The sequence below is a fragment of the Rosa chinensis genome, chromosome 4 (genome assembly GCF_002994745.2).
Source record: "Rosa chinensis cultivar Old Blush chromosome 4, RchiOBHm-V2, whole genome shotgun sequence".
Lineage (NCBI taxonomy): Eukaryota > Viridiplantae > Streptophyta > Magnoliopsida > Rosales > Rosaceae > Rosa > Rosa chinensis.
In genome coordinates, this window is record NC_037091.1 from 46,511,212 (window position 1) to 46,533,248 (window position 22,037).

A 22,037-nucleotide genomic window follows, 5' to 3' on the forward strand; every position below is an offset into this window, starting at 1 on the left:
TCCCAGATACGAATCCAAACAGAAGACAAGGCCCAAGCAAAGACCCGTCTTGAGTAACCCAAACAAGCCCAGGCCCATTGGACACCCAAAAACACTCTGGGCACCCAGTCCTGCTTGGCCTTCGACCCTAGCCACTGCTCTGCCAATCCTCGCTGGAGAAAACCCATCCCGGACACGTCCTCTTGAATCAAGGCGTCGCCTCCTTCCCCATCAGTATTGGGGCAGTTCCGATGTAGATCCGAAGAGATTCTACTCAGTCTCAACCCTCTCTGGTCAAAACCGCAGGGACCCTAACGCCAAAGCCAATCCTCGCCGGCCGCCAATCTGGCCTCGTCCCTGCACCTGAGAACATGGTCAAGCAACAGCCCATCAACCCCGCCAGTGGACCAAATCTAACCACCAGATCCCATTTCATATGTGCCCGGCTCAGTTGAAGTCAGTGACCAGCCTGCACCCTTCCAATCCCACGCGGCAGCGCAGCCCGCTCTTCTCCCCACCAACCACAATCAGATCGAGAGCAAAGAGTCATCACCAGGAAGCAGGCTTGCTGCGATTGATAAAGAAGCAGGGTAGAAGCCGTGCGCAAAGGTTTCGACACCGAACATGGTGCCGGAAAGGTACTCCATCGATGATGGAGTAACGTACAGAGAAGCCAAGAACGACGCTCTCCCAACCCTAGCAGAGTGCTAGCTATTCTCATATATGTAAAGTTCTTTTAAACCTCAGATCCTCAAATCAAGACATAACTATAAAGAACAGATCTAGAACATGGATTACAAAACCTATATCAAAGAGATACTATAGATCTGCGAGGTAGATTTGTGCAAAATGAGAGTATGACCTACTCCTGCCGAATCGAGTATGAGATCTTGCCCTTCACTAGGTTGCAGTTGTTCATATGGCAAAGGTCCGCTTAGCGGTTGTGCGTGGTGATGAAGCGGAAGAATTTGTTCTCGGGACACTTTGGTGAATGATAGAGCAGACGCCATCAATGAAGCCACAGTGAGTCCAAGGTCGATTTTGAGTGCTTGTGGATGATGGGTTTGTAGTGATGTGAATCATGGAGGGGTTGTGGTGATGAGAGAAGGTTCAATTTGGAGAAAGCTTAGTCTTTTTATTTTTTGGTCTAAAGAGAGAGAAAGCTCAGTTAGAGAACACGAAAGCAATTGGAGATTTGTTTCTTCTTTTTGGTGGGAGAAAGAAGCCGCTAAAAACAGAAAAACACGAAGGTTTAAAAAATCCTACATCGCTTATGAGTTATAAGGACAATCAAAGAAAAAAACGTCTTTGAATCTTTTGGCCAGGTGTCTAGTAGTGTCATTACCAAGTTTGTCAAAAAAAGTGATTCAAAACATTGGTTTCCTCAGCAAAATTGGTGTGCTGCTTGTCTTGTAAGTGGGGAAAGATAAGCTTCCTCTTGTGTAAACAACGGCCTTTGAAAATAACTTGAGATCTTTAGCTTCATCCAACAAAGCTTGAGCAAGGATAGTGGAGTGGTTACCCCGCAAGTCTTCACAATGAGTTTACTTGGAAAAATGAACATGCTTGATTCTGAAAGCAGACAGGCATTAAGAAAGTCATTGGAGAGCTTGTGGTGTTAGCCCAGTTGTTAGAGCACCCACTACCTAAGATCGAGGTCATGGGTTCGAGTCACCATGGGAGTAGGAGTGAAATCCTTTGATTCTCTTTTTAAAATATAGGAAGAAAGTCATTGGAGAGCTTGTCAGCAGTCTCAACTATGTGACACTTGGCCGCATCCATCATCTTTGTCAACAACTTATCATATGGTTCCTGAAACATGTGACAACCCTTGCTAGTAGCTCTTGAAATTTCAGAGTGTTGAAATCATAGCCATAGTACTCATAAGAAGCAAAACTAAACTTAGATTGTGGAGTAACATGAATCATTCATACTTTACTAGTATCACTGCATTCATACTGTAGCCAGATGGATCAAAGGCAATAGCAGTTACCTTAGAGTCGGGAAGAATTTTACGTATGCCAGATATATCTGTCATTTCCTCGGATGTCAATCTTGGTGTTTTTTATGTTAAACACAGCAGCTTTTTCATCATCCAAACCCGTCATACACAAGAGTTAATTGATGGTCGCTCTCACCAGAAAAATAAACATGCCACTGCTTTCCAGTTTGGTTACCCAGCACAGCACTCTCAACACCAATTTTGTAAAAAAAAAAGTTATAAAATTCACCAACAATGTCTGGACACTTTGGTGACTTTCACAATGATACCTGAACTCTGAATGTTATCAATGTGATACCTGGACTCATTTTTTGATATCAACGTCGTACCTACGACTAATTTCCGTCACGGAGCTATTAAATTTTGCACGTGCAATGCACGTGAGTTACTTAATGAAGACAAAAAGACCGATTTACCCTCTGAAAAAATTCACCAATGATGTCGGGACACTTAGGGAACATTCAGAATGATACTTGAACTTACAAAGTTATCAATGTGATACCTGGACTCATTTTTTCATATCAACGTCGTACCTACGACCAATTTCAGTCACAGAGTCATTAAATTTTGCATGTGTGATGCACGTGAGTCACTTAATGAAGACAAAAAGACCGATTTACCCTCAAAAGTTTTTTTTTCATTTTCTTTTCTTTCTTTCTTTCTTTATTCTTTTTTTTTTCCTTTTCTTTTCTTTTCTTTCTTTCTTTCTTTATTCTTCTTCTTCTTCTTTTTAGGTTTCTTTTTTCTCTCCTTCTCTCCTTGCCAACACCACCGCTTTCGGAGAACCACCATCGAATATGCAGGAAGAAAAATGGGGGAGAGCCACAACAACCTCCACCACCGCACAATGACGTCATCCTCCGCTGCTTCTCGATTGGATTTGGGGATAAGGACTGCTTCTTCCTCCACCGCCAGCGAAATCGTGGAGGCTCGAGGCCACATTCTAAGGTCCACCGGCAGGAAGGACCGCCACAGCAAGGTCTGCACCGCCAAAGGCCCCAGGGACCATCGCGTCCGGCTCGCCGCCCACATCGCCATTCAATCCTATGACGCGCAAGACCAGCTCGGATACTACCGGCCTAGCAAGGCCGTCGATTGGCTCATCAAGAAAGCCAAGGCAGCAATCGACGAGCTCGATGAGCTGTCGCCGTGGAACCCGAACTCAATTTCTGTTCAAATAATATCTTCTCCGACAGTGCCGATATCTGCCGCGCAGGACACGCAGAACGCGAGCCTCCATTTCTCGATGGTGGAGGCTCCGAGTTCTTTGTCTGCTAATCAACAAGGCGCAATGGTGGGTAGCAACGGAGTGGCGGAGCTGGTGAATCAGAACAACTCGAATTTTCTGCAGGTGAGGATGGTGTGGAGGCCGAAGTTGTTAATCTTTGTCTGCCTACAATTGCCTTTTATCGAAGTTGGGCTAGAGGCCGAAGTTGTCGGTTAGACCGATGAAGTTGCAGGTGAGGATGGTGTGGAGATGGTGTTGCATGTCGGGAACGACAAAGAGGATGGCGGGGTAGGATTGGAGCTGTGATTTGAGAATGGAGGGCTGGTGGGGTCTGAGTTTCTGATCAATGATGTATAAAAGGGGGTCGAATGAGAGAATGAGAGTGGTGGTGGCCAAGTCATTGGCGGCGGCAGCGGGGATGAATTCGGAGTGAGCGGCGAAGCCTCAGTGCACAATTTCAATTTGCTGTAGGATTTGAAGTGGGGGGAACCAAAAACATCTGCGGTGTATGAAGGTGGATTGAGACGCAGCGGCGGTGTTTGATCGGCAATCGGCGGTGGGAATCAGACAAGCAAGATGATTTGAATTTTGATGATTCAAATCAGGGGAAGAAGAAACCAAAAAAGAAGAAGAAGAAAGAAAGAAAGAAAGAAGAAGAATAAAGAAAGAAAGAAAGAAAGAAAGAAAAGAAAAAGAAAAAAAAAATTTGAGGGTATATCGGTTCTTTTTGTCTTCATTAAGTTGCTCACGTGCAAAATTTAACAGTTTCGTGACGGAAATTGGTCGTATGTAAGACGTTGATACGAAAAAATGAGTCCAGGTATCACATTGATAACTTTGTAAGTTCAGGTATCATTCTGAAAGTCCCCTAAGTGTCCAAACACCGTTGGTGAATTTTTCCCTAAAACAAATTGAGGGCAAAAATTTTGCCCTCATTTTTGGGCTCACGTGAGTCACACGTGCTCATAGTTGACGGAGACGTGACGGAAATTTGCCAGAGGTATGACGATAATACGAAAAGTAAAGTCTAGGTATCACATTGATAACATTCAGAGTTCAGGTATCGTTGTGAAAGTCACCAAATTGTCCAGACACCGTTGGTGAATTTTTCCCAAATTGTTGTGTTACTTATCTTGTAAGTGGGGAAAGATAAAGCTTCCTCTTGTGTAAACAACATCGTTTGGAAATAACTTGAGATCTTTAGCTTCATCCAACAAAGGCTTGAGCAAGGACAATGGAGTGGTTACCCCACAAGTCTTCACAATGAGTTTAATTGGGAAAATGAACATGATTGATTCTAAAAGCATATAAGCATTAAGAAAGTCATTGGAGAGCTTGTCAGCAATCTCAACTATGCTACACTTGACCGCATCCATCATCTTTGTCAACACCTCATCATATGGTTCCTGCTTCCTACCCATAGTTAGCATGTATCTCCCCAGTTGAGGGCACGCAGATCTAACCCAACTTCTGACCCAAAAAAGGAGACTTCAAGCCTCTTTTCGCATCCTTCGAAAAATGCAGGAGGAACCTCCATTGCTTGTAACTAAGTAGACAATTTCATATCTTTGATCAAAGTAAAATGGGTTGAACTTTGTAATCCCACTGAGGTCATTCAAAAAGTCACTACATATGGTTAGGAAGCAATTAGGGTTAGTCATTTTCTTAATAATAAATTGATCCTAGCGTGAATGGGGAGAAAGCAAACTCGATTATACTATTAATTAAGCTAATTGAAATCTCACAAAATACAAATTTCTATAAGACAATTGATTATGTCTGTTCTTTTTTGTCCCAAAAAAGAAGAAGAAGGTTTATATCTCATCTTTCAGTCACGCTAGGATTTATCCCCCGATGCGAGTTTTTCCAAGAGCCTTACATACAGTAACGATACAATATAAAAAAAGTTGAATAAGAGGATAAATCACATGAAATGCAAAATTCAGACCAGCAACAACTTTAATCAAGGACGCATGGATGATTTGTGTGATTTAAAATTTGTTATGGTTCTATCGAAGGCCAAATTTTTCCACAATAGTAAATGCACAATTTACGGATGTTAAGCCCCCAAATTATCAATCCAATAATCCAACAATCAGTATAGATTGGCCACTTCAAGTTCATATACTCCAATCATTCATGCCTTGTGTGAAGCAAGAAGGGTTGCAAAGGCTTGCAATTTTCTTGTTCAGTTGGTTGATGGAGAGGTCAATTAACTTGATGATGGCCTACGAAAAAGAATAGAAGACGATATGCAGAGGAGATATCCTCTATGCCTGGTTGGTGGTTTTAATTTGCAGTGAAGCCGTGTGTGTCAATTGATTATTCTTTATTTAAAAATAATAATATTGTAAACGTAAGGTTTTGAACTAATAAAAAAAAAGGCTTGGGGTTTGGGGTTTGGATTTTAAAAATTTTGATCCTAAAAGGGATTCTTGGATTCCGTATTTGTTACTCTCAGTCAGATTGTTTGGTTATATGCAAATCATGAAATAATTTAGTGTATTACCTATGGTCATTGGTTATGCATTTGATAATGTTGTGCTTGCTTCATCTCATGTGAAGTGGGTAAGATTCATTGAAAAATACTTTTTAATTGGAGCCAGCAATTGCCTGTTTACTGTTTTTGCTTATTTAGATTGTATTTATTTGTGATGATGCTCCCTAATAGGGAGGGGCTTTTAGAAGATGGTAGCTAGGGCTGCACACGGATTGGATTGGTTCGGTTTTGACTCTAAACCGTCTCTATACTAAAGTGAGCGGTTTAAGCATTTTGGACAACCGATCATTAAAAAAAATAAGCTTAATCCGATCCAATCCAATCCAATTCAAGATGGTTTGGTTCGGTCGGTTAGGCGGTTTTAACCTATATTATATTAACATACTATTTATGAAAAAAAAAATCTAGTAAAATTCAATCTAAATAATAAAGTTATATTAAATAAGCATAATCTAAATTTAAAATACAATAATCGAATCCAAAACTAATATTCAAAAACTAAAATCTAGAATAGATTCAAAGTGATTGAATTATTTGATGGCTTAGCTATAAATACTAGCTTAATAGGGTGGTATTAAAGGTTAGAGAATGAGAGATTGAGATATGTGATATGAGAGGATCAAATTAATTGTGGCGATTATTTATTAGACTTCTAGGCCTTTGGGCATTAGATTTGATATGGTAGTATATCATTTGAGAATAAAATTATAATTAGATATTTAGAACTTACTTACAATGACTGGACAAATGAATATATATATATATATATATATTTAACACTTTTTCTTATTATATTTCAAACATACCGGTCGGTTCGGGTTCCGCGGTTTAAGCAAAAGAGAAACCAAACCAACCCAATTCATAAATAGTTTGGTTCGGTATTGAACCGGCTTTCAATTTTTAAAGTTAAAAAACCTAAACCAAACCATATTTACCGGTCGGTTTTGACCGGTTTGTACCGTGTTTTGCACACCCCTAATGGTAGCATAGAGGAGGTCTGGTTCGTTACACCACTTTCTTTGGTGACATTTTGCAATATCCTATCTCTGGTCGATTGTTTCATTAAACATGTTTATGTGATTCAACTGTTCGCAGAGGCAGCAGTACAATGAGGTGGAGCTATCTGCCTTTCGAATGGGTATTCGGGATTTATTTGAAATATTCAATAACTTGGTTTATAATAATGAAGTTAATCATTTATTTGTTACTTTATATGTCTTCCTATTATTTGCCGGCGCAAAAAATTTCCATTAATGAAAGATGTAAATTCATTGGAAAATCAAAAATACGCATGTCGGATGAAATGGTTGTTGCTTATATCATTCACCTGTTTCAATTTCATTGAGTTCTACTTCTGATAACTGTGTTTGTAGACCTGTATGAATTTGATTTAAGTTCTACTATTATTGATGTCTATGTAAAATCGATGAAATGGTGATTAATATAGGTGTTGATAGGGTTCATCCTAGGTAATTAGACAAGTTTAGCTTTCAATGTTTGTAGGAATTATGCCATAGTTAAATGCTCCGGACTCATTTGAACAAGATTGCAGGTGCAAAAAACTATGAAGCACTCAAAACCTCTGAACCGCAATTACACACCACTAGTGAACCAAGTCCTGACGGCCATGCTCAAAAACCAACCTTTTGACCCAAACCCCTCAGTTTCAGCCACCACAACTCAACCATGGACCTCCGACTCAGTCTCCCAAGTCCTAACCTCCATCCCCAGATTCTTCTTCCAGTCCCCTCGCTCCATAGGTCGCCAAGCCGGCTTCCGGCACCGCGCTCCGTTAAAGCAACGCCATCTCAGGCGAGAAACATATGAATTCCACAACGACGTGCTCATTCTTGGCCCAGCAGCTGCCCACAGAGACCTCAGCAAGGTCAATCTGGGAGTGGACAGAGCCCTCGATTTTTACTACTGGGTCGAAACCCATTTCGGGTTCAACCACAATGAGCGAACTTGCAGAGACATGGCTGTCGTTTTGGCTAAAGGGAATCGGTTGAAGGCCCTCTGGGATTTTCTGAAAGACATGTCGAAGAGAGGGGGTAGTGAAAGCCCTCTTGTAACGACACAGTCGATCACCTGTTTGATGAAATGCCTAGGAGAAGAGGGATTGGTCAACGAAGCATTGGCGGCTTTCTATAGGATGAAGCAGTTTCATTGCAAACCGGATGCGTATGCTTACAACACTATTATTTACGCGCTTTGCAGAGTTGGGGATTTCAAGAAGGCTCGGTTTTTGCTGGAGCAGATGGAGCTGCCGGGTTTTCGATGCCCGCCGGATACATTCACTTACACGATTTTGATAAGCTCGTATTGTAGATATGGGTTGGAGACTGGGTGCAGGAAGGCCACTAGGAGGAGGTTGTGGGAAGCAAACCACATGTTTCGGAATATGCTCTTTAGAGGTTTTGTTCCTGATGTTGTGACTTACAATGCTTTGATCAATGGTTGTTGCAAGACTTACAGGATAGAGAGGGCGTTGGAGTTGTTTGGGGATATGAAGAAGAGGGATTGTACCCCCAACCGGGTTACTTATGATTCGTTTATTAGATGCTATGCTGCTGTTAATGAGATTGACAAGGCTGTGGATATGTTAAGAAGGATGCAGAATATGAATCATGGATTGGCCACTTCAAGTTCGTATACTCCAATCATTCATGCCCTGTGTGAAGCAGGAAGGGTTACAGAGGCTTGGGGTTTTCTTGTTGAGTTGGTTGATGGAGGGTCAATACCTAGAGAATATACTTACAAATTAGTTTGCAATGCAATGAGTTCAGCTGGAGAGGTCAATTTACTTGATGATGGCCTGCGAAAAAGAATAGAAGATGGTATGCAGAGGAGATATAAGCACATAATGAAGGTGAAGCCAATAATGACTCGCAAAGGGTATGATAGCATGGTGGAAACATGATCATTTTTTAAGAGGTTTTGCTCTACCCTATCAAGAATTGCAGATGGCAAGAGTCTCTGATAATAATCTCTTCTGGAGCTCTCAAGTTTGTTACTGAGCAGCCATGGCTACCTCAACAGTCAAGTGCGCGGCTGCACTCCTTTGTTTACAAATGGAGGTACTAACCATGAAGTTCATGCACTTCCCTTGGTTGGCATACAAAAATCTCATCTCGATGAACAATTGATATAAGATAACTTGTTAATGATTCTTGTCCTCCTGTTATATATTTGTAGAGCAACTGTTTGATTTGTATGATGTATCTAGTATAAAGCAATTTTCAGTCAGCATCAGGCACATGGATTTGGTATGTCTCAACTTAATTCTCATCATTGTCATCTTTATATAATTTGTTGAGCTGGTGTTAAGATAGGGATTATTGAAGACAGAATGCTATATGCTGACATTGATACTGATTACTAACTTACTATTGATTTCCAGGCCAGGGATGACTTTCAAATCACTCTTCTTCGAATTCTTGAATCTGTCGCCGACGAGTCGCTTGTAATTCTCAAAAGCCCTGATATTTTTACCCGTGAGGTTCTCCCCAGTTTGGCTGTTCTGTATAAGGGCAACAAGGATGGTGACACCAGGTTTCTGTGCTTCAAAATCTTGTTTGATGTGATGGTAATTTTTCTTAATGAACAATCTGAAGATGAGCCAGGGTCCAAAGAATTGCAATCCATATCCAATACAAACTTTCTTCCTCTCTACCCTTCCTTGATTGAAGACGAAGATCCAATCCCCTTGTACGCGCAAAAGCTGCTTGTGATGCTGATTGATTATAGTTACATCAAAAGTGCAGACATTCTACATCTGAAGATAGTTTGCAATGCTTTGAGTTTTTGCTGGGCGATCTCTCAAGTGCAAATGTAAACATGTTCTGCTATGCTTGGCTCTGACATCTGCTCCTGAAATGGAAACCATGCAAGTTACTTTCTGAGCCATGGTGATCAGCAGCAAGGTATAAGATATATCACGGACTTTGACAGCAATGTTGCTGTATTGCTAGTGTTAAGTAGGTCTCACGGAGGTAGTGTGGCAGATATAGCTTCAGAATGTGTTGTTTTGTTGCTCAAGGCAGCTCCAAGGGAAGGCACAGCTGGTCTACTAACTAATGTTCCAAAAGTTACTGCAATGCTCGAGTCTTGGCATAGAGGCATATCTCATTTGTTGGTGCAGCGAGTGCTACATGCGCTTGGTTATGCTTGTAGGCAGTATTTGTTACATGTAATGATATTGTCGATGTCGATTCCTGAGATTCCAAGAATTGAGGGCATAGTTTCTGAGCTTAAAGGTTCAGGTGTACCTACTTTAGTCACTGCTGCTTTTCATGTGGCTGTGGAGTTTCAGTGGCTTCCTCGCTGCATGTGAATCCCCGCAGGTTGTAAGCTGATTTCTTTTCCCTATTGTCTTGTGTCATAACATTTAGGCGAGGGCAAATCTTTTGCGTCGTACATGTGTGATCCATGTACTCTGTATCTCCGTTGGATTTTACCATCTGAGTTTTCTCTTCCATTACACTTTGATCTTTTTTCTTCTGGAATTGGCTTGGCCTGGCATTCTGGCAATACCACCGAACTCACCAAACACAGCGGGTTTCTGAAGTTGCAAACATCTTGCACATTTTCAGTGCTATCCTTTGCAAGCATATCAGAGACTGCAACCGTATTCCTTTTTCTAAGAATATGCTTCAAAGCAGATGGCTAAAACATCCCATTAGAACACTACAATTCTCAAACAGAGTTCCAAGGGTGGAGTTCTCAGTATTAATGAGGTTAACCAACACCGCAGAATCAGATATAATGTATTTGAAGCTTGATAATCTTCAATTGAGTAGCCAAGAGCAAACCCTGATACAAGCCCCAGCTTCAGCTTGAAGAACCTCCCCACCACCAGTGTTCATCATGAAACATCTAATCCACCATCCAGTATCTTCCCATATTACTCCCCCAGCACCAATTGCACCACTTGCAGACCTCGACTAATCAACATTCAACTTAAAATGACCCAAAGGAGGTTTACACCAGGACAACATCTAAACTTTAAAACTCTTTTCAGTAGCAGATTTGCTAGTGCGGTAAACCCTTCAGAAGCATAGCCTTTGGCCTTTGCATCTCCATTTCCAGATGAACCAGCAACACATGATGAAGATCACATTCCACTTCATAGTTTTTAACTTACAATCCTTCTGCTTATATTCGCCATTTACAAAAAAACGGTTGACCACTCTAGCAAGGATATCAATGTTTTGCCAAACCTGCGGAGCTCTTGAACAGTCACGAGGCAGGTGAATCATGGTTTCTACCTGGTCAGGACAAAAATGATAACTTGGTGTAGTAGTGAGCTTCCTTTTAAAACTCTCTGCATTCACCAAGTCTTCCCTGAACAAGCAACCAGGTGAAAATCTTAAGCTTGGGTGGCCTAGGCAAGGACCGGATCTCTTTCCATCTACAACCAGGAAGATCCTAATTCACACAGAAGTTCTGATAGGAATATTTGACTTATAACATGCCATTCGATGTACCTTCGTATCAGTTATCACCACAAAAGAGATACAGGAAAATATTACTAATAATCTTCACCAAGTCAATGTGAAGACAAGACTGGAGTTTTGAAAGGTTCCAATTTCGTCCTAACCAAAAATCCTGAACAACAGCAGTAGAGTTTATGCAATGTAGCAGTAACTTAGCACCATGCACAACACTGTTCTGAGTACTAGAACAGTTTGTAGGTTTTTGACAATCTTTTGCATAAGGGAACCGTCCCGCAAGTATATGGCCCGGCGTAGTAAATATTACTACTCCACAAGCCATGATCAGCTTGAGTAAGCCTCCAGCTAATTTTAGCTAGGGAAAAATATTATTTTGGTCACTCAACTATAACTGATTCGACACTTTGATCACTATACTTTCAAAAATATAAGTTTGGTCACTCAACTTAACCATCGTCTTTTGTCTTAGTCACTTAGTCAACTTTATTGTCAAAATTTTCTACAATAATTTGAGGGTATTTTGATCAAATTATGAATTATTCGCAATTTAAAAAAAAAAAATTATATCTAATACATGTAAAAACTATGTTTTAGTTTATACAATAAATTATATTTTAGTAATTGGATAACATTGTCCTTAAAGTTGACAGCTTGTAATAGAATAATAACAACAATGATTCACTAACGAAAATGAAGGATTTCGGGCCTGAGATGTCAACACCTCCTAACATAAAATTTGTTGACAATAATAGGTCTTAGTTAGATAGCGTGATGAGAAAAAGATATGGTAATCTCGCCTTACGGCGCAAGCCTTCTCACAAAACGCCCTGGAATCGACTACGAGAAGGCATATTCTCCCGTAATGGATGTCATTGCACTCCACTACCTTGTTAGTTTGATAGTTTCCGAATAACTGAACATGTAGCTTACAAATGTGGTCACTACGTATCTTTATAGGGATCTAGATACGGAATATACATGAAGGTTCTTGTGGACTTCATTTACCCAAATCAAGTGGCTCTAGACCACGGAGCGTGTTTCCAATGAGGTTGAAACGCTCATTAAAGTAACTACTTAGGGATATGAGGAACTATGCCCGTTTCCATGACAAGTTCCGGATTTGCAATTGTTGCGGTTTATGTTGATAAACATAATTGGAACCCTTGAGAGTTAAGGAAAACCGCTAAACACTTGAAATCCGAGTGTAAGATGAAGGACCTAGGGAGAACACGGTTTTGTCTAGATTTAGAACTTGTATACCGTGTCAATGAATGTTTTGCCATTTTGATAAAGTCAAAATGCACTCCCATGGCCGTCCGTAGTCTTGACCCTAAGAGGGATACGTTTTTTCTCAGGGATGATGACGAAGACGTGTTAATTGACAGAAGTGCCTTACCTAAGTGCAATAGGCACATTATTGTACTTAACACAATACAAGACCGGACACCTCATTTGTTATGAACTTGTTGGCTAGATGTAGCTCTGCGCCAACGTGATGCCATTGAATTGGTGTAAAGACAATCTTTCGTTACTTGAAATGTACGATTGATATGGGCCTATTTTATCCCTATAGAGAGAAAACAAAGGACGAAAGAATGGAATCAGACTCCATTGGCCCAAAGGTCGTTGTCAACATCGTGCGCCGCCAGCTAAAGACTTGGGAGCACGGTGCCGCCGCCGCCACCATAGTGGCCGACATCCTCCTCTTCCCCTCCATCAAAATGACGGTGATATTTTGATGGGTTTTGCTGATGCATGATACCTCTCTGACCCTCACAAAGGTCGCTCCCAAACGGGTTATGTCTTTACCATGGGAATCACCGTGATATCCTGGAGGTCTAAAAAACAGACCCTTGTTGCTACTTCCTCGAATCATGCAGAGATTATTGCTCTACATGAAGTTGTGCTTGAATGCATATGGCTAAGGTCTGTAATTAGACATAGTCGAGGAACTTGTGGTTTGAAGTCTACCACAGATGAACCTACATGCATTTATGAGGATAATGCAGCTTGTATTGAAACAAATGAAGTTAGGTTTCATCAAGGGCGACAACACCAAACATATAGCGCCTAAGTTCTTTTATAATCAGTAACAACAATCATTCCTAAAGATTGAAGTGAATCAAATCCAATCAGAGGATAATGTAGCAGACTTATGTACTAAGTCGTTACCTAAATCCACCTTCGAGAAATATGTGAAGAGCATCAGATTGAGAAAGTTATCCAAACTCTCATAATTGTAGCATGGATGAGCCTGGAACTGATGAAATTCAGAGAAAACACGGAACATATATGGAAAGTATGGAAAGTGATGTAGGATTCCTATCCGAAATAGTGACGATGCACCATCACCAATAATACATGAGTCACTACACCAGTATGGTTGTCTTTGATTGTTCACTAAGATCGATCATGCATGTTTTTCATGGCACGCTTTAACCATATGCTAGTACCAATTAACTAGCTGAAAGAATAGTACCGAGACACTAATGGTGTAGTTTGGGCGGGTGGCAGCTAGGATGGGTGGAGAGTGCGTGGTTGGTCCGTGGGGCGAGATTGTAAAATAATCCTTAGAAATATCATATCACCATAAGAACACAAACACAGATATATCAAACAGAGGCCAATGATTCTGGAATACTTACTTGATGAAGAAGATGCCATTGTGTCGAAGCCGATAACTTGATCTTCTGCCTTTCTCCAATACTCTCTATAATGGGGATAATATATTGCTTGTGTGTATTGTGAAGGTAGGGACCATGTTATTTATAGGAGACAATGCTTAAGGATCCTTACCCATTGAGGAATCCTAATTCATATGGTTAGTCTCTAATCTGCAAGCTCATGTAAATATTACTTCACATCTTAATTAGATTTCCACATATTACAATATTTATTCACTTTCCTAATTGTAATATGATCCAAAACTTTAAATGCATGTGCTTGATGAATTCTGTGTTATATGTGTAACACATAGACCCCAAAGCCTCGTCTCTCTCTTTCTACATCTATCCTCTATAGATGGTTGGTACGGAGTTGGGTAGCCATCAGGACCAAGATGGATGGGTTTCTTTCTTTTCTTTTTTTTCCTTCTCCCCCCTGTGGACAAAGATCCCTTTGATCACCCCCGTAATATATGAGAGAGAGAGAGAGAGAGAGAGAGAGAGAGAGTCGGTAACTCGATCCCCCGTCCTTCCTGCCCTATCCTCTTTTCTTCTCTATCTTTCTCTTTTTGCCTCCTCGAAGTCTCTCGACCCTTCCCCTTTCCTCCAGATTTGCATGTGGCAGCAAGAAATATACTACCACGTGTAGGCTTAGAGACCTACACACATATAGTTATAAAGATATAATTCCTTTCACTTTCTTTGAATACACACTGAGTGCTCAATTTCCTGATTTACTACCAGTAACTAATGTATATTTCATTTGTTTTAGTTAGCTTCTCAATACTGGGTATTACAATATGCAAGTCCAAATAAAAGCTTACAGAGATCATATCCTGATACTTGAAATTTGGTTAATTATCAATAGACGGAAGAAACTGGATGAACATTAAAAACCTAGCTTCATATTTTCCGGACAAAACAAAGTAATCCCAATGATACACTTCAAGTAGCTATTACGTCAGTCTCTCCTCTAAAACCTATAGCTAGCTAGCATGCATACGTCTTCACACAATAATCAATCTTTATTCAAACTTAAGAACAATTGTGAGCTAGCTAAGTCTACTCTTCATTAAAACATTACAACAATTGTGAGCTAGCTAATTAAACTGCGCACACAACTTGGTCGGTTATTCCACACTCCGCATATACTTCGTTCACACTACAAGGGAGTTTTATCTACAAGCGTATCTAGCGAGGTTATCTATATAAAGGAAGGCCGTTAAGCTAGCTATACGTACGTACTCGTCAATATATTGCAGCATTCCATGAAATGTGGAAGCTTAAGGTTGCAGAAGGTGGGGAAGATTCCTCGGCTTACATTTACAGCACGAACAACTTTGTGGGAAGGCAGACATGGGAGTTTGATCCCGACGCAGGAACTGCTGAAGAGCGAGCTGAGGTTGAAGCGACTCGTCTTCATTTCTACAACAACCGCCATCAGGTTAAGCCCAGTGGTGACCTTCTTTGGAGAATGCAGGTACTTGATACAATGGGATGGCTACTCTTGCTTTATGTCATCTCCATTAAGAATCATTGGTATCGGTTACGCTATATATGGCTGGGTAGAAACCAAGTCGCTGAAATTATTTAACACCCTAGCTTGCACCGAAATGTTCTTTTAGCTATCTAGTCACTAAAATTGCCCTCATTATTTGATTTAATATGTTAAATTAGTGATATCAATTTTTTGGTCGCCGAATGACCAGCAGATCATAAACTCTTATATTTCCATGAGAGTATCTATATAGGCCAAGTGAAGTCCGCCTACATAAGTAAATATGAGCCATGAGCTAGTAACCAGTAACCACCCAAAAAATATCAAAACGTCTTCATTTCACTTCTGACTAATTAATTAATGAATGTTTCCTTAATAAATATTCCCGCCTAATCAAAAAAGCTTCATCGTTTGCTTCGAAGCTCAATCTAACATTTGCTTGGAAGTTAATTAATAATCCTCATTGATATATTAGGTCTAACTAAAATTATGTTTAATTTTGTATTTTTGGTTTGAATTAAAAATCATATTATTGATTTTCTCAAGTATTGTAAACTGCAGTTCCTAAGGGAGAATAAGTTCAAACAGACAATTCCTCCAGTAAAAGTTGAAGATGGCGAGGTTATCACACATGAAAAAACCACAGATGCATTGAGAAGGTCTGTCCACTTCTTCTCAGCGTTGCAGGCAAGCGATGGCCATTGGCCTGCGGAAAATGCAGGCCCTTTGTTTTTGCTTCCTCCTTTGGTCAGTACTTTGCTTCTCGATAGCTATAATTTACAGTCATCGATCAATACTAGAGGTACCATTGTGAACTTTTGTGGATATATATGGAGAAACATATATATGATGGGGATTGGGGAATCATATTGAACACAGGTCTAAACACACTAACAACACAATCAAAGAACTCAACACTCACTTTTGCAGCAAAGTTGCTACCTTTTCTGATTATATTCTTCAAAAGTAAGATGATGAAAAGATTACAAAGCTAGGCTTAAATAGCCTTTCAACCTACGAACCTTTAATGAAGGAAAATAATTAAGGCAAACTCATAATCAGCAAGGTAATTTGCAAATCAATCACACATCAATAGCAGCAAACTCAGCAATACCAAATGATCGATCTATTCCTCCTTGACTTGCCTACTTGGGCACAAAGTCTTTGAGGTAAGGTGCAGCTTGGGCCTTTCTCTTCGGCTTCTGGGTAGATGCCTCTGCATCAATATACGTATGCGTATGCATGTGAATGCAACCCATCTTCTCAACCTTGTAATCCCAGAACAAACTGGGGAATATTGGCAATCCAATGAAATACAAGGATCTCCAAAAACCAAAGTTCTCATTAGTATCATGTTAAGTTGTTAACCAATCACTACAACCGTAAAACATAAATGATTGATGATCGATTTATATAAAACTTACATTAATTGATAGATGTTTTGCTAATTTCTTTATATGTGTGTGTAACAAATTGGAGGGGTTTCATCTTGCTTAATGTAAAGTATTTCATTTCTATTACTTTTTACCTTTACTTTTATTTAGAGTTTTAGTACTATATTATAAGTTTACAACTATTAACTGGATGTTTAATTACTTTCTACCCTACATTTTCAGGTCATAGTTATGCACATTACGGGGCATCTTAACAGTGTATTCTCTAAGGAACATTGCAAAGAAATTCTGCGTTACATATACTATCATCAGGTACTTATGGTCTTTCTGCATACTTCGATCCGCCACTGTATAAGGAATGTGAATTATTCATGTATACTTTGAGGTATATCAGAATAAAGATGGTGGTTGGGGACTACATGTCGAAGGTCATAGCACCATGTTCAGCACAGCTCTCAGCTACATTTGTATGCGTATTCTCGGAGAAGGACCTGATGATGGTGGCCAAGACAATGCTTGTCCAAGAGCAAGAAAGTGGATTCTTGATCATGGTGGTGTCACACACATACCCTCTTGGGGAAAGACTTGGCTTTCGGTAAGGACCAGTAATTAATGCTAGGGCCGCCAAATCTGTTCATCAAATGATGTTGACCTATCAGTACTGTGTTTCAAATAAATGATGCTAATTTATACCAGATTGGACTATTTTGTGACTGCCAGTATTCTTAAACTTACAAGTTATGTTTCTGTACTGAGGAGGACAGTACTTGCAATAGGATCAAATGCTGTGCCTGTAGTGAGATCCACAAAAATGATTTTAGTTGTATGAATTTAATTTCTTGTAGATACTTGGTTTGTTTCATTGGTCTGGAAGCAACCCTATGCCCCCAGAATTTTGGATTATTCCTTCATTTCTTCCTATGCATCCAGGTAATTAGCACACTTGCCTGCTCTCGTTTAAGCCATTAATTTTATTCCATTTTCCATTTTGAAATGCTTTAAGCAGTACTCATTTATATGTATTAATTAGCATGGTGATTTAGTTTTATACTTGGATTTTAATCACTTTATCATACAAATGCAGCAAAAATGTGGTGCTATAGTAGGATGATTTACATGCCAATGTCATACCTATATGGCAAAAGGTTTGTTGGCCCAATTACACCTCTCATTCTTCAATTGAGGGAAGAACTTTTTATTCAACCTTACAATGAAATCAATTGGAGGGAAGTACGCCATCTATGTGCCAAAGTGAGTATTTCAACTTGGTTTACTTCAAATTTCAAGCCATAAATTAGTCTATATTCAGGACCTGTATCGCCTGATTACACTAATCTAATTGCAGGAGGATATATACTACCCTCATCCTTGGATACAGGATCTCCTTTGGGATAGCCTCTACATATCCACAGAGCCTCTTCTTACCCGTTGGCCCTTGAACAAGTTGATCAGAGAAAAGGCTCTTCAAGTGACGATGAGGCTTATTCATTACGAAGATGAGAACAGCCGATACATTACCCTTGGGTGTGTGGAAAAGGTAATGTGTATGGAGAAATTTTTTTCACTGTTATGTTGGATATCATATATTATCCTAGTCCTAACTCATTTCCTATTCTACTGGTACTTGCACAACTCGATAAATAGGTGTTATGCATGCTTGCCTGTTGGGCTGAAGATCCAAATGGAGACTATTTCAAGAAGCATCTTGCTAGGATCCCGGATTATTTATGGGTTGCTGAAGATGGGATGAAGATGCAAGTTAGTACACAACAAGATACAATATATATGATTTCTTTTTAATTTTTTTTCATCTTTTTCAACATTGAAAATTTACTATATATCATTTATTGTGGTGCGCCAGGCTTCTGGCAGTCAGGAGTGGGATACTAGTCTTGCCATTCAAGCTTTGCTTGCCAGTAATCTCATGGATGAAATTGAACCAACGCTTGCTAGAGGACACGACTTCATAAAGAAATCTCAGGTCTATATCTAGTTGTTGAGAATATATACATCCCATATGGGAAAAATGAGACCTTGTCTATGGGTTTATAAGGGTTTGGGCCACTCCATCTATTGCCAATTGGTTTTGGATGTGAACCCTAGATTACTTTATCACTAGTTCTAATTAAGTTACTTGTCATTTTTTGTGAGAAATGTTAGTCCAGTTATTTGTTCATAGTTCAGATCGACTAGATAATGACTCTGCACTCAAATTTTGAAGGTCAAGGACAACCCATCTGGTGACTTCAAAAGCATGTACCGCCACATTTCTAAAGGATCGTGGACTTTCTCCGATCAAGATCATGGATGGCAAGTTTCTGATTGCACTGCAGAAGGTTTAAAGGTAACAAACTTTACTCCAACACTTCACGTCAATTTTTCTTATCCAACATGGCTTGTTGGTTATTATTCCATGTCTCTCACCATAGTCACCTCCACAGTGTTGCCTTCTGTTGTCGATGATGCCATCGGAGATAATTGGTGAAAAAATGGAGCCTGAGCGCTTGTACGATTCTGTAAATGTTCTACTTTCCCTACAGGTCATATAACTTGCCTGAAGTAATCAAATCTGGAGAAAGTTAATAATTAATGATTCTTTCACCCTACAACTCTACAAGAGCTGCTTTACTCCGAAGATTTTAATCAACTTTCAGCTGTTTTAACTGCTCCATTCTGGCTCATTGGTATCTTATGTCTCTGTACTCAAAAAAAATGTTGTACTTTACGTATCATTGCAGAGCAAGAATGGTGGTTTATCAGCCTGGCAACCAGCAGGGGCAGCAGAATGGTTAGAAGTAAGAATTTTGTCAAATTGATATCATGCAAACATGTTGATTGGGGAAATCTGTCCAATGAGTTGACATATTCTTACTTGTTTTATTTCCTCAGCTGTTAAATCCGACAGAATTCTTCGAGGACATTGTGATTGAGCATGAACATGTTGAGTGCACTTCATCTGTAATCCAGGCTTTAGTTCTGTTTAAGAAGCTACATCCTGGGCACAGGAAGAAAGAGGTTGAATATTCCATTACCAATGCTGTACACTACATTGAAAATGTACAAATGCCGGATGGTTCATGGTATGATTTTATTCTAGGCAATCAATCTATGATTATGAAAATATATATGTTACTGTCACCTAGTACAGAAAAAAAATGGAGAACTTGACTAATAAGTAGACTCTTATAAACATTTGAACAGGTATGGAGATTGGGGAGTTTGCTTCACATATGGTACCTGGTTTGCACTAGGAGGATTGGCAGCTGCTGGCAAGACTTTTAGCACTTCTGCAGCCATGCGCAATGGGGTTAGCTTTCTACTTATGACGCAGAGAGAGAATGGTGGTTGGGGAGAAAGCTATCTTTCTTGTCCACAAAAGGTAACTAAATAATTCAAGCTTTGAGTTTCTTAATCTGTCTTAAACTAAGATGACTCAATGTCTCTCTGACTTGGGTGATACAGACATACATTCCTCTTGAAGGAAACCGATCCAATCTGGTACAGACTGCTTGGGCTATGATGGGTCTCATTCATGCGGGACAAGCAGAAAGAAACCCAACACCTCTTCATCGTGCAGCAAAGTTTATAATCAATTCTCAACTGGAAAATGGTGATTTTCCTCAGCAGGTATCTTAATTTTTTGCATAACAACACTTTCATCATAGTGAAGAAGCGATATACACAAATTATATAGTATATATATACACATACATGTTAATTTTATGTACACATATATGTTAATTTTATGTAGTACTTGCAATGTTTTGTAATTATTAAACACTGAATTAATATGGCAGGAAATCACTGGAGTCTTCAAGAAGAACTGCATGCTACATTATGCAGCATATAGAAATATATACCCACTGTGGGCTCTTGCAGAATATCGCAATCGGGTTCCGTTGCCTTCCAAGGGCTGAATTGCTAACCGTAATATGTAGCTCGATCATTTAAAATAAAGGATCAAACATGAAACCTCAGTAGATGAAAACGGGAATATAAACGAATCTCAATCTCTGTATATAAGATAAACAATACATACGGTTGTACCTCTGTTTATTGTTGTTATGGAGCTTTCTTGCTTGTTCATTTTTTATTTTCATTACTTCTTTCTTTTTACTTGGGAAAGGTTTGGTTTTACCCCTTCCTTCTTGTACTTTTTTCCCCCCTTTTATGATCAATTAGTTTAAATGGAGAAATGGTGGTGAGCTTCCAATTGTAATAAATCCTCTTAACCTCTCTATCTATTTTAAGATCGTGGGTAACGCTTGATGTCTTAAATGGTCTGTTACAAAGGAGCTAATATCGCATGATTCTAATCACATAATTGACCATTATAGAGGAGTCAAAACTAATGCATCAGGAAAGTTCAACTGTTCTCATCTTTGAGGGGATCGATCAAAGATATTTCTGAAACATCGACTACACCAAAAATAGTTTAATGTTGAAGAATGTCGACTTTAGTGTGTCTTGTCAAACGAGGATTAGTTCTATAGTTGTAATAGTAGAGAATTCCAATTCAAGTTAGAATAGGAATCCTTGTACTCCAAGAAATTGTACTTTGTAATCCCTATATATAGGGTTCCTATTATCAATGAACAGACAACAATTTCTCTCATCAATCTCTCTTTGCATACTAATATCCTTAAACACGTTATCAGCACGAGCTCTAGCCCTAAAAACCAAAACTCAAAAACTGAAAAAAATTCTTCACTAATTAGCCTCGCTACCACTGCTGCAGCCCTACCCCGAGTGCCCCCTTGCGCTCCTATCCGCTAGCCTCACTAGCGCCTGCACGTTTGCGTGCCTGTGCTCCTTGCTACAGGGCCTTGCTGCCCCTGCAGCGTCTCCGCAACCCTGCTAGCCTCACTAGCATCTGCCAGCGCTCCCCCGAGCCTTGCCCAGCTCGACAGCACCAGCTAGCCTCGCTAGCATTTTGCCCCGCGCCTACTAGCACCTTGCTATTCTCACTAAGCCCTTCGCTGTGCACCTAGGAGCTGACCTCGACCCCCCACTTTCCGACAGCACCCACATGCAAGCTGCTGTGCATCACCGAGCCATCCAAGGCCCCTCATCGACCCCAAAATGTAAGCTTCCAAATTCCCAAGGTTTCAAGTTCCAAATTAAACAAGTCTTTAATTCAAGTTCTTGTTTTCTGTTTTTAATTTCTTTTCTTTTTCATCAAGGACTTGCAACCTCCCTTCTTCTTCATCCCATGCACCTTTCTGTAATGTGGTTTGAATCTTTAAAAAACGGAATCGTGGGAATTCACGCTATACAAACTAAGAGCGTTCATGATCTTCGGACTAAGAGCATTCGTAAG

General features: G+C 39.9%; 2 protein-coding genes across 5 annotated transcripts; both read left to right on the top strand.

The window, feature by feature from the left end:
* Window positions 1-7,180: 7,180 nt before the first annotated feature.
* On the top strand, window positions 7,181-10,214 carry LOC112197595 (pentatricopeptide repeat-containing protein At1g77405). Of its 3 annotated transcripts, XM_040518109.1 has the most exons (3): window positions 7,181-8,786; window positions 8,905-8,975; window positions 9,110-10,214. In XM_040518109.1, the coding sequence occupies exon 1, from the start codon at window positions 7,274-7,276 to the stop codon at window positions 8,627-8,629; it is 1,356 nt and encodes a 451-aa protein (XP_040374043.1). In that variant the 5' UTR covers window positions 7,181-7,273; the 3' UTR covers window positions 8,630-8,786; window positions 8,905-8,975; window positions 9,110-10,214. The 3 variants fall into 3 exon arrangements, with proteins under 3 accessions (XP_040374043.1, XP_040374041.1, XP_024194095.1); XM_040518107.1 differs by having other exon boundaries at window positions 7,181-8,975; XM_024338327.2 differs by lacking the exon at window positions 8,905-8,975.
* A 5,559-nt stretch (window positions 10,215-15,773) lies between these two features.
* Window positions 15,774-20,740, top strand: LOC112197596 (beta-amyrin synthase). 2 transcript variants are annotated; one of them, XM_024338328.2, is made up of 15 exons: window positions 15,775-16,070; window positions 16,940-17,029; window positions 17,112-17,312; window positions 17,563-17,647; window positions 17,802-17,968; window positions 18,063-18,254; window positions 18,362-18,475; window positions 18,579-18,698; window positions 18,939-19,061; window positions 19,159-19,257; window positions 19,456-19,512; window positions 19,607-19,797; window positions 19,919-20,096; window positions 20,180-20,344; window positions 20,515-20,740. In XM_024338328.2, exons 2-15 carry the CDS (start codon window positions 16,949-16,951, stop codon window positions 20,632-20,634), a joined length of 1,893 nt encoding a protein of 630 aa, XP_024194096.2. In that variant the 5' UTR covers window positions 15,775-16,070; window positions 16,940-16,948; the 3' UTR covers window positions 20,635-20,740. The 2 variants fall into 2 exon arrangements, with proteins under 2 accessions (XP_040374044.1, XP_024194096.2); XM_040518110.1 differs by lacking the exon at window positions 19,159-19,257 and having other exon boundaries at window positions 15,774-16,070.
* Window positions 20,741-22,037: the final 1,297 nt, after the last annotated feature.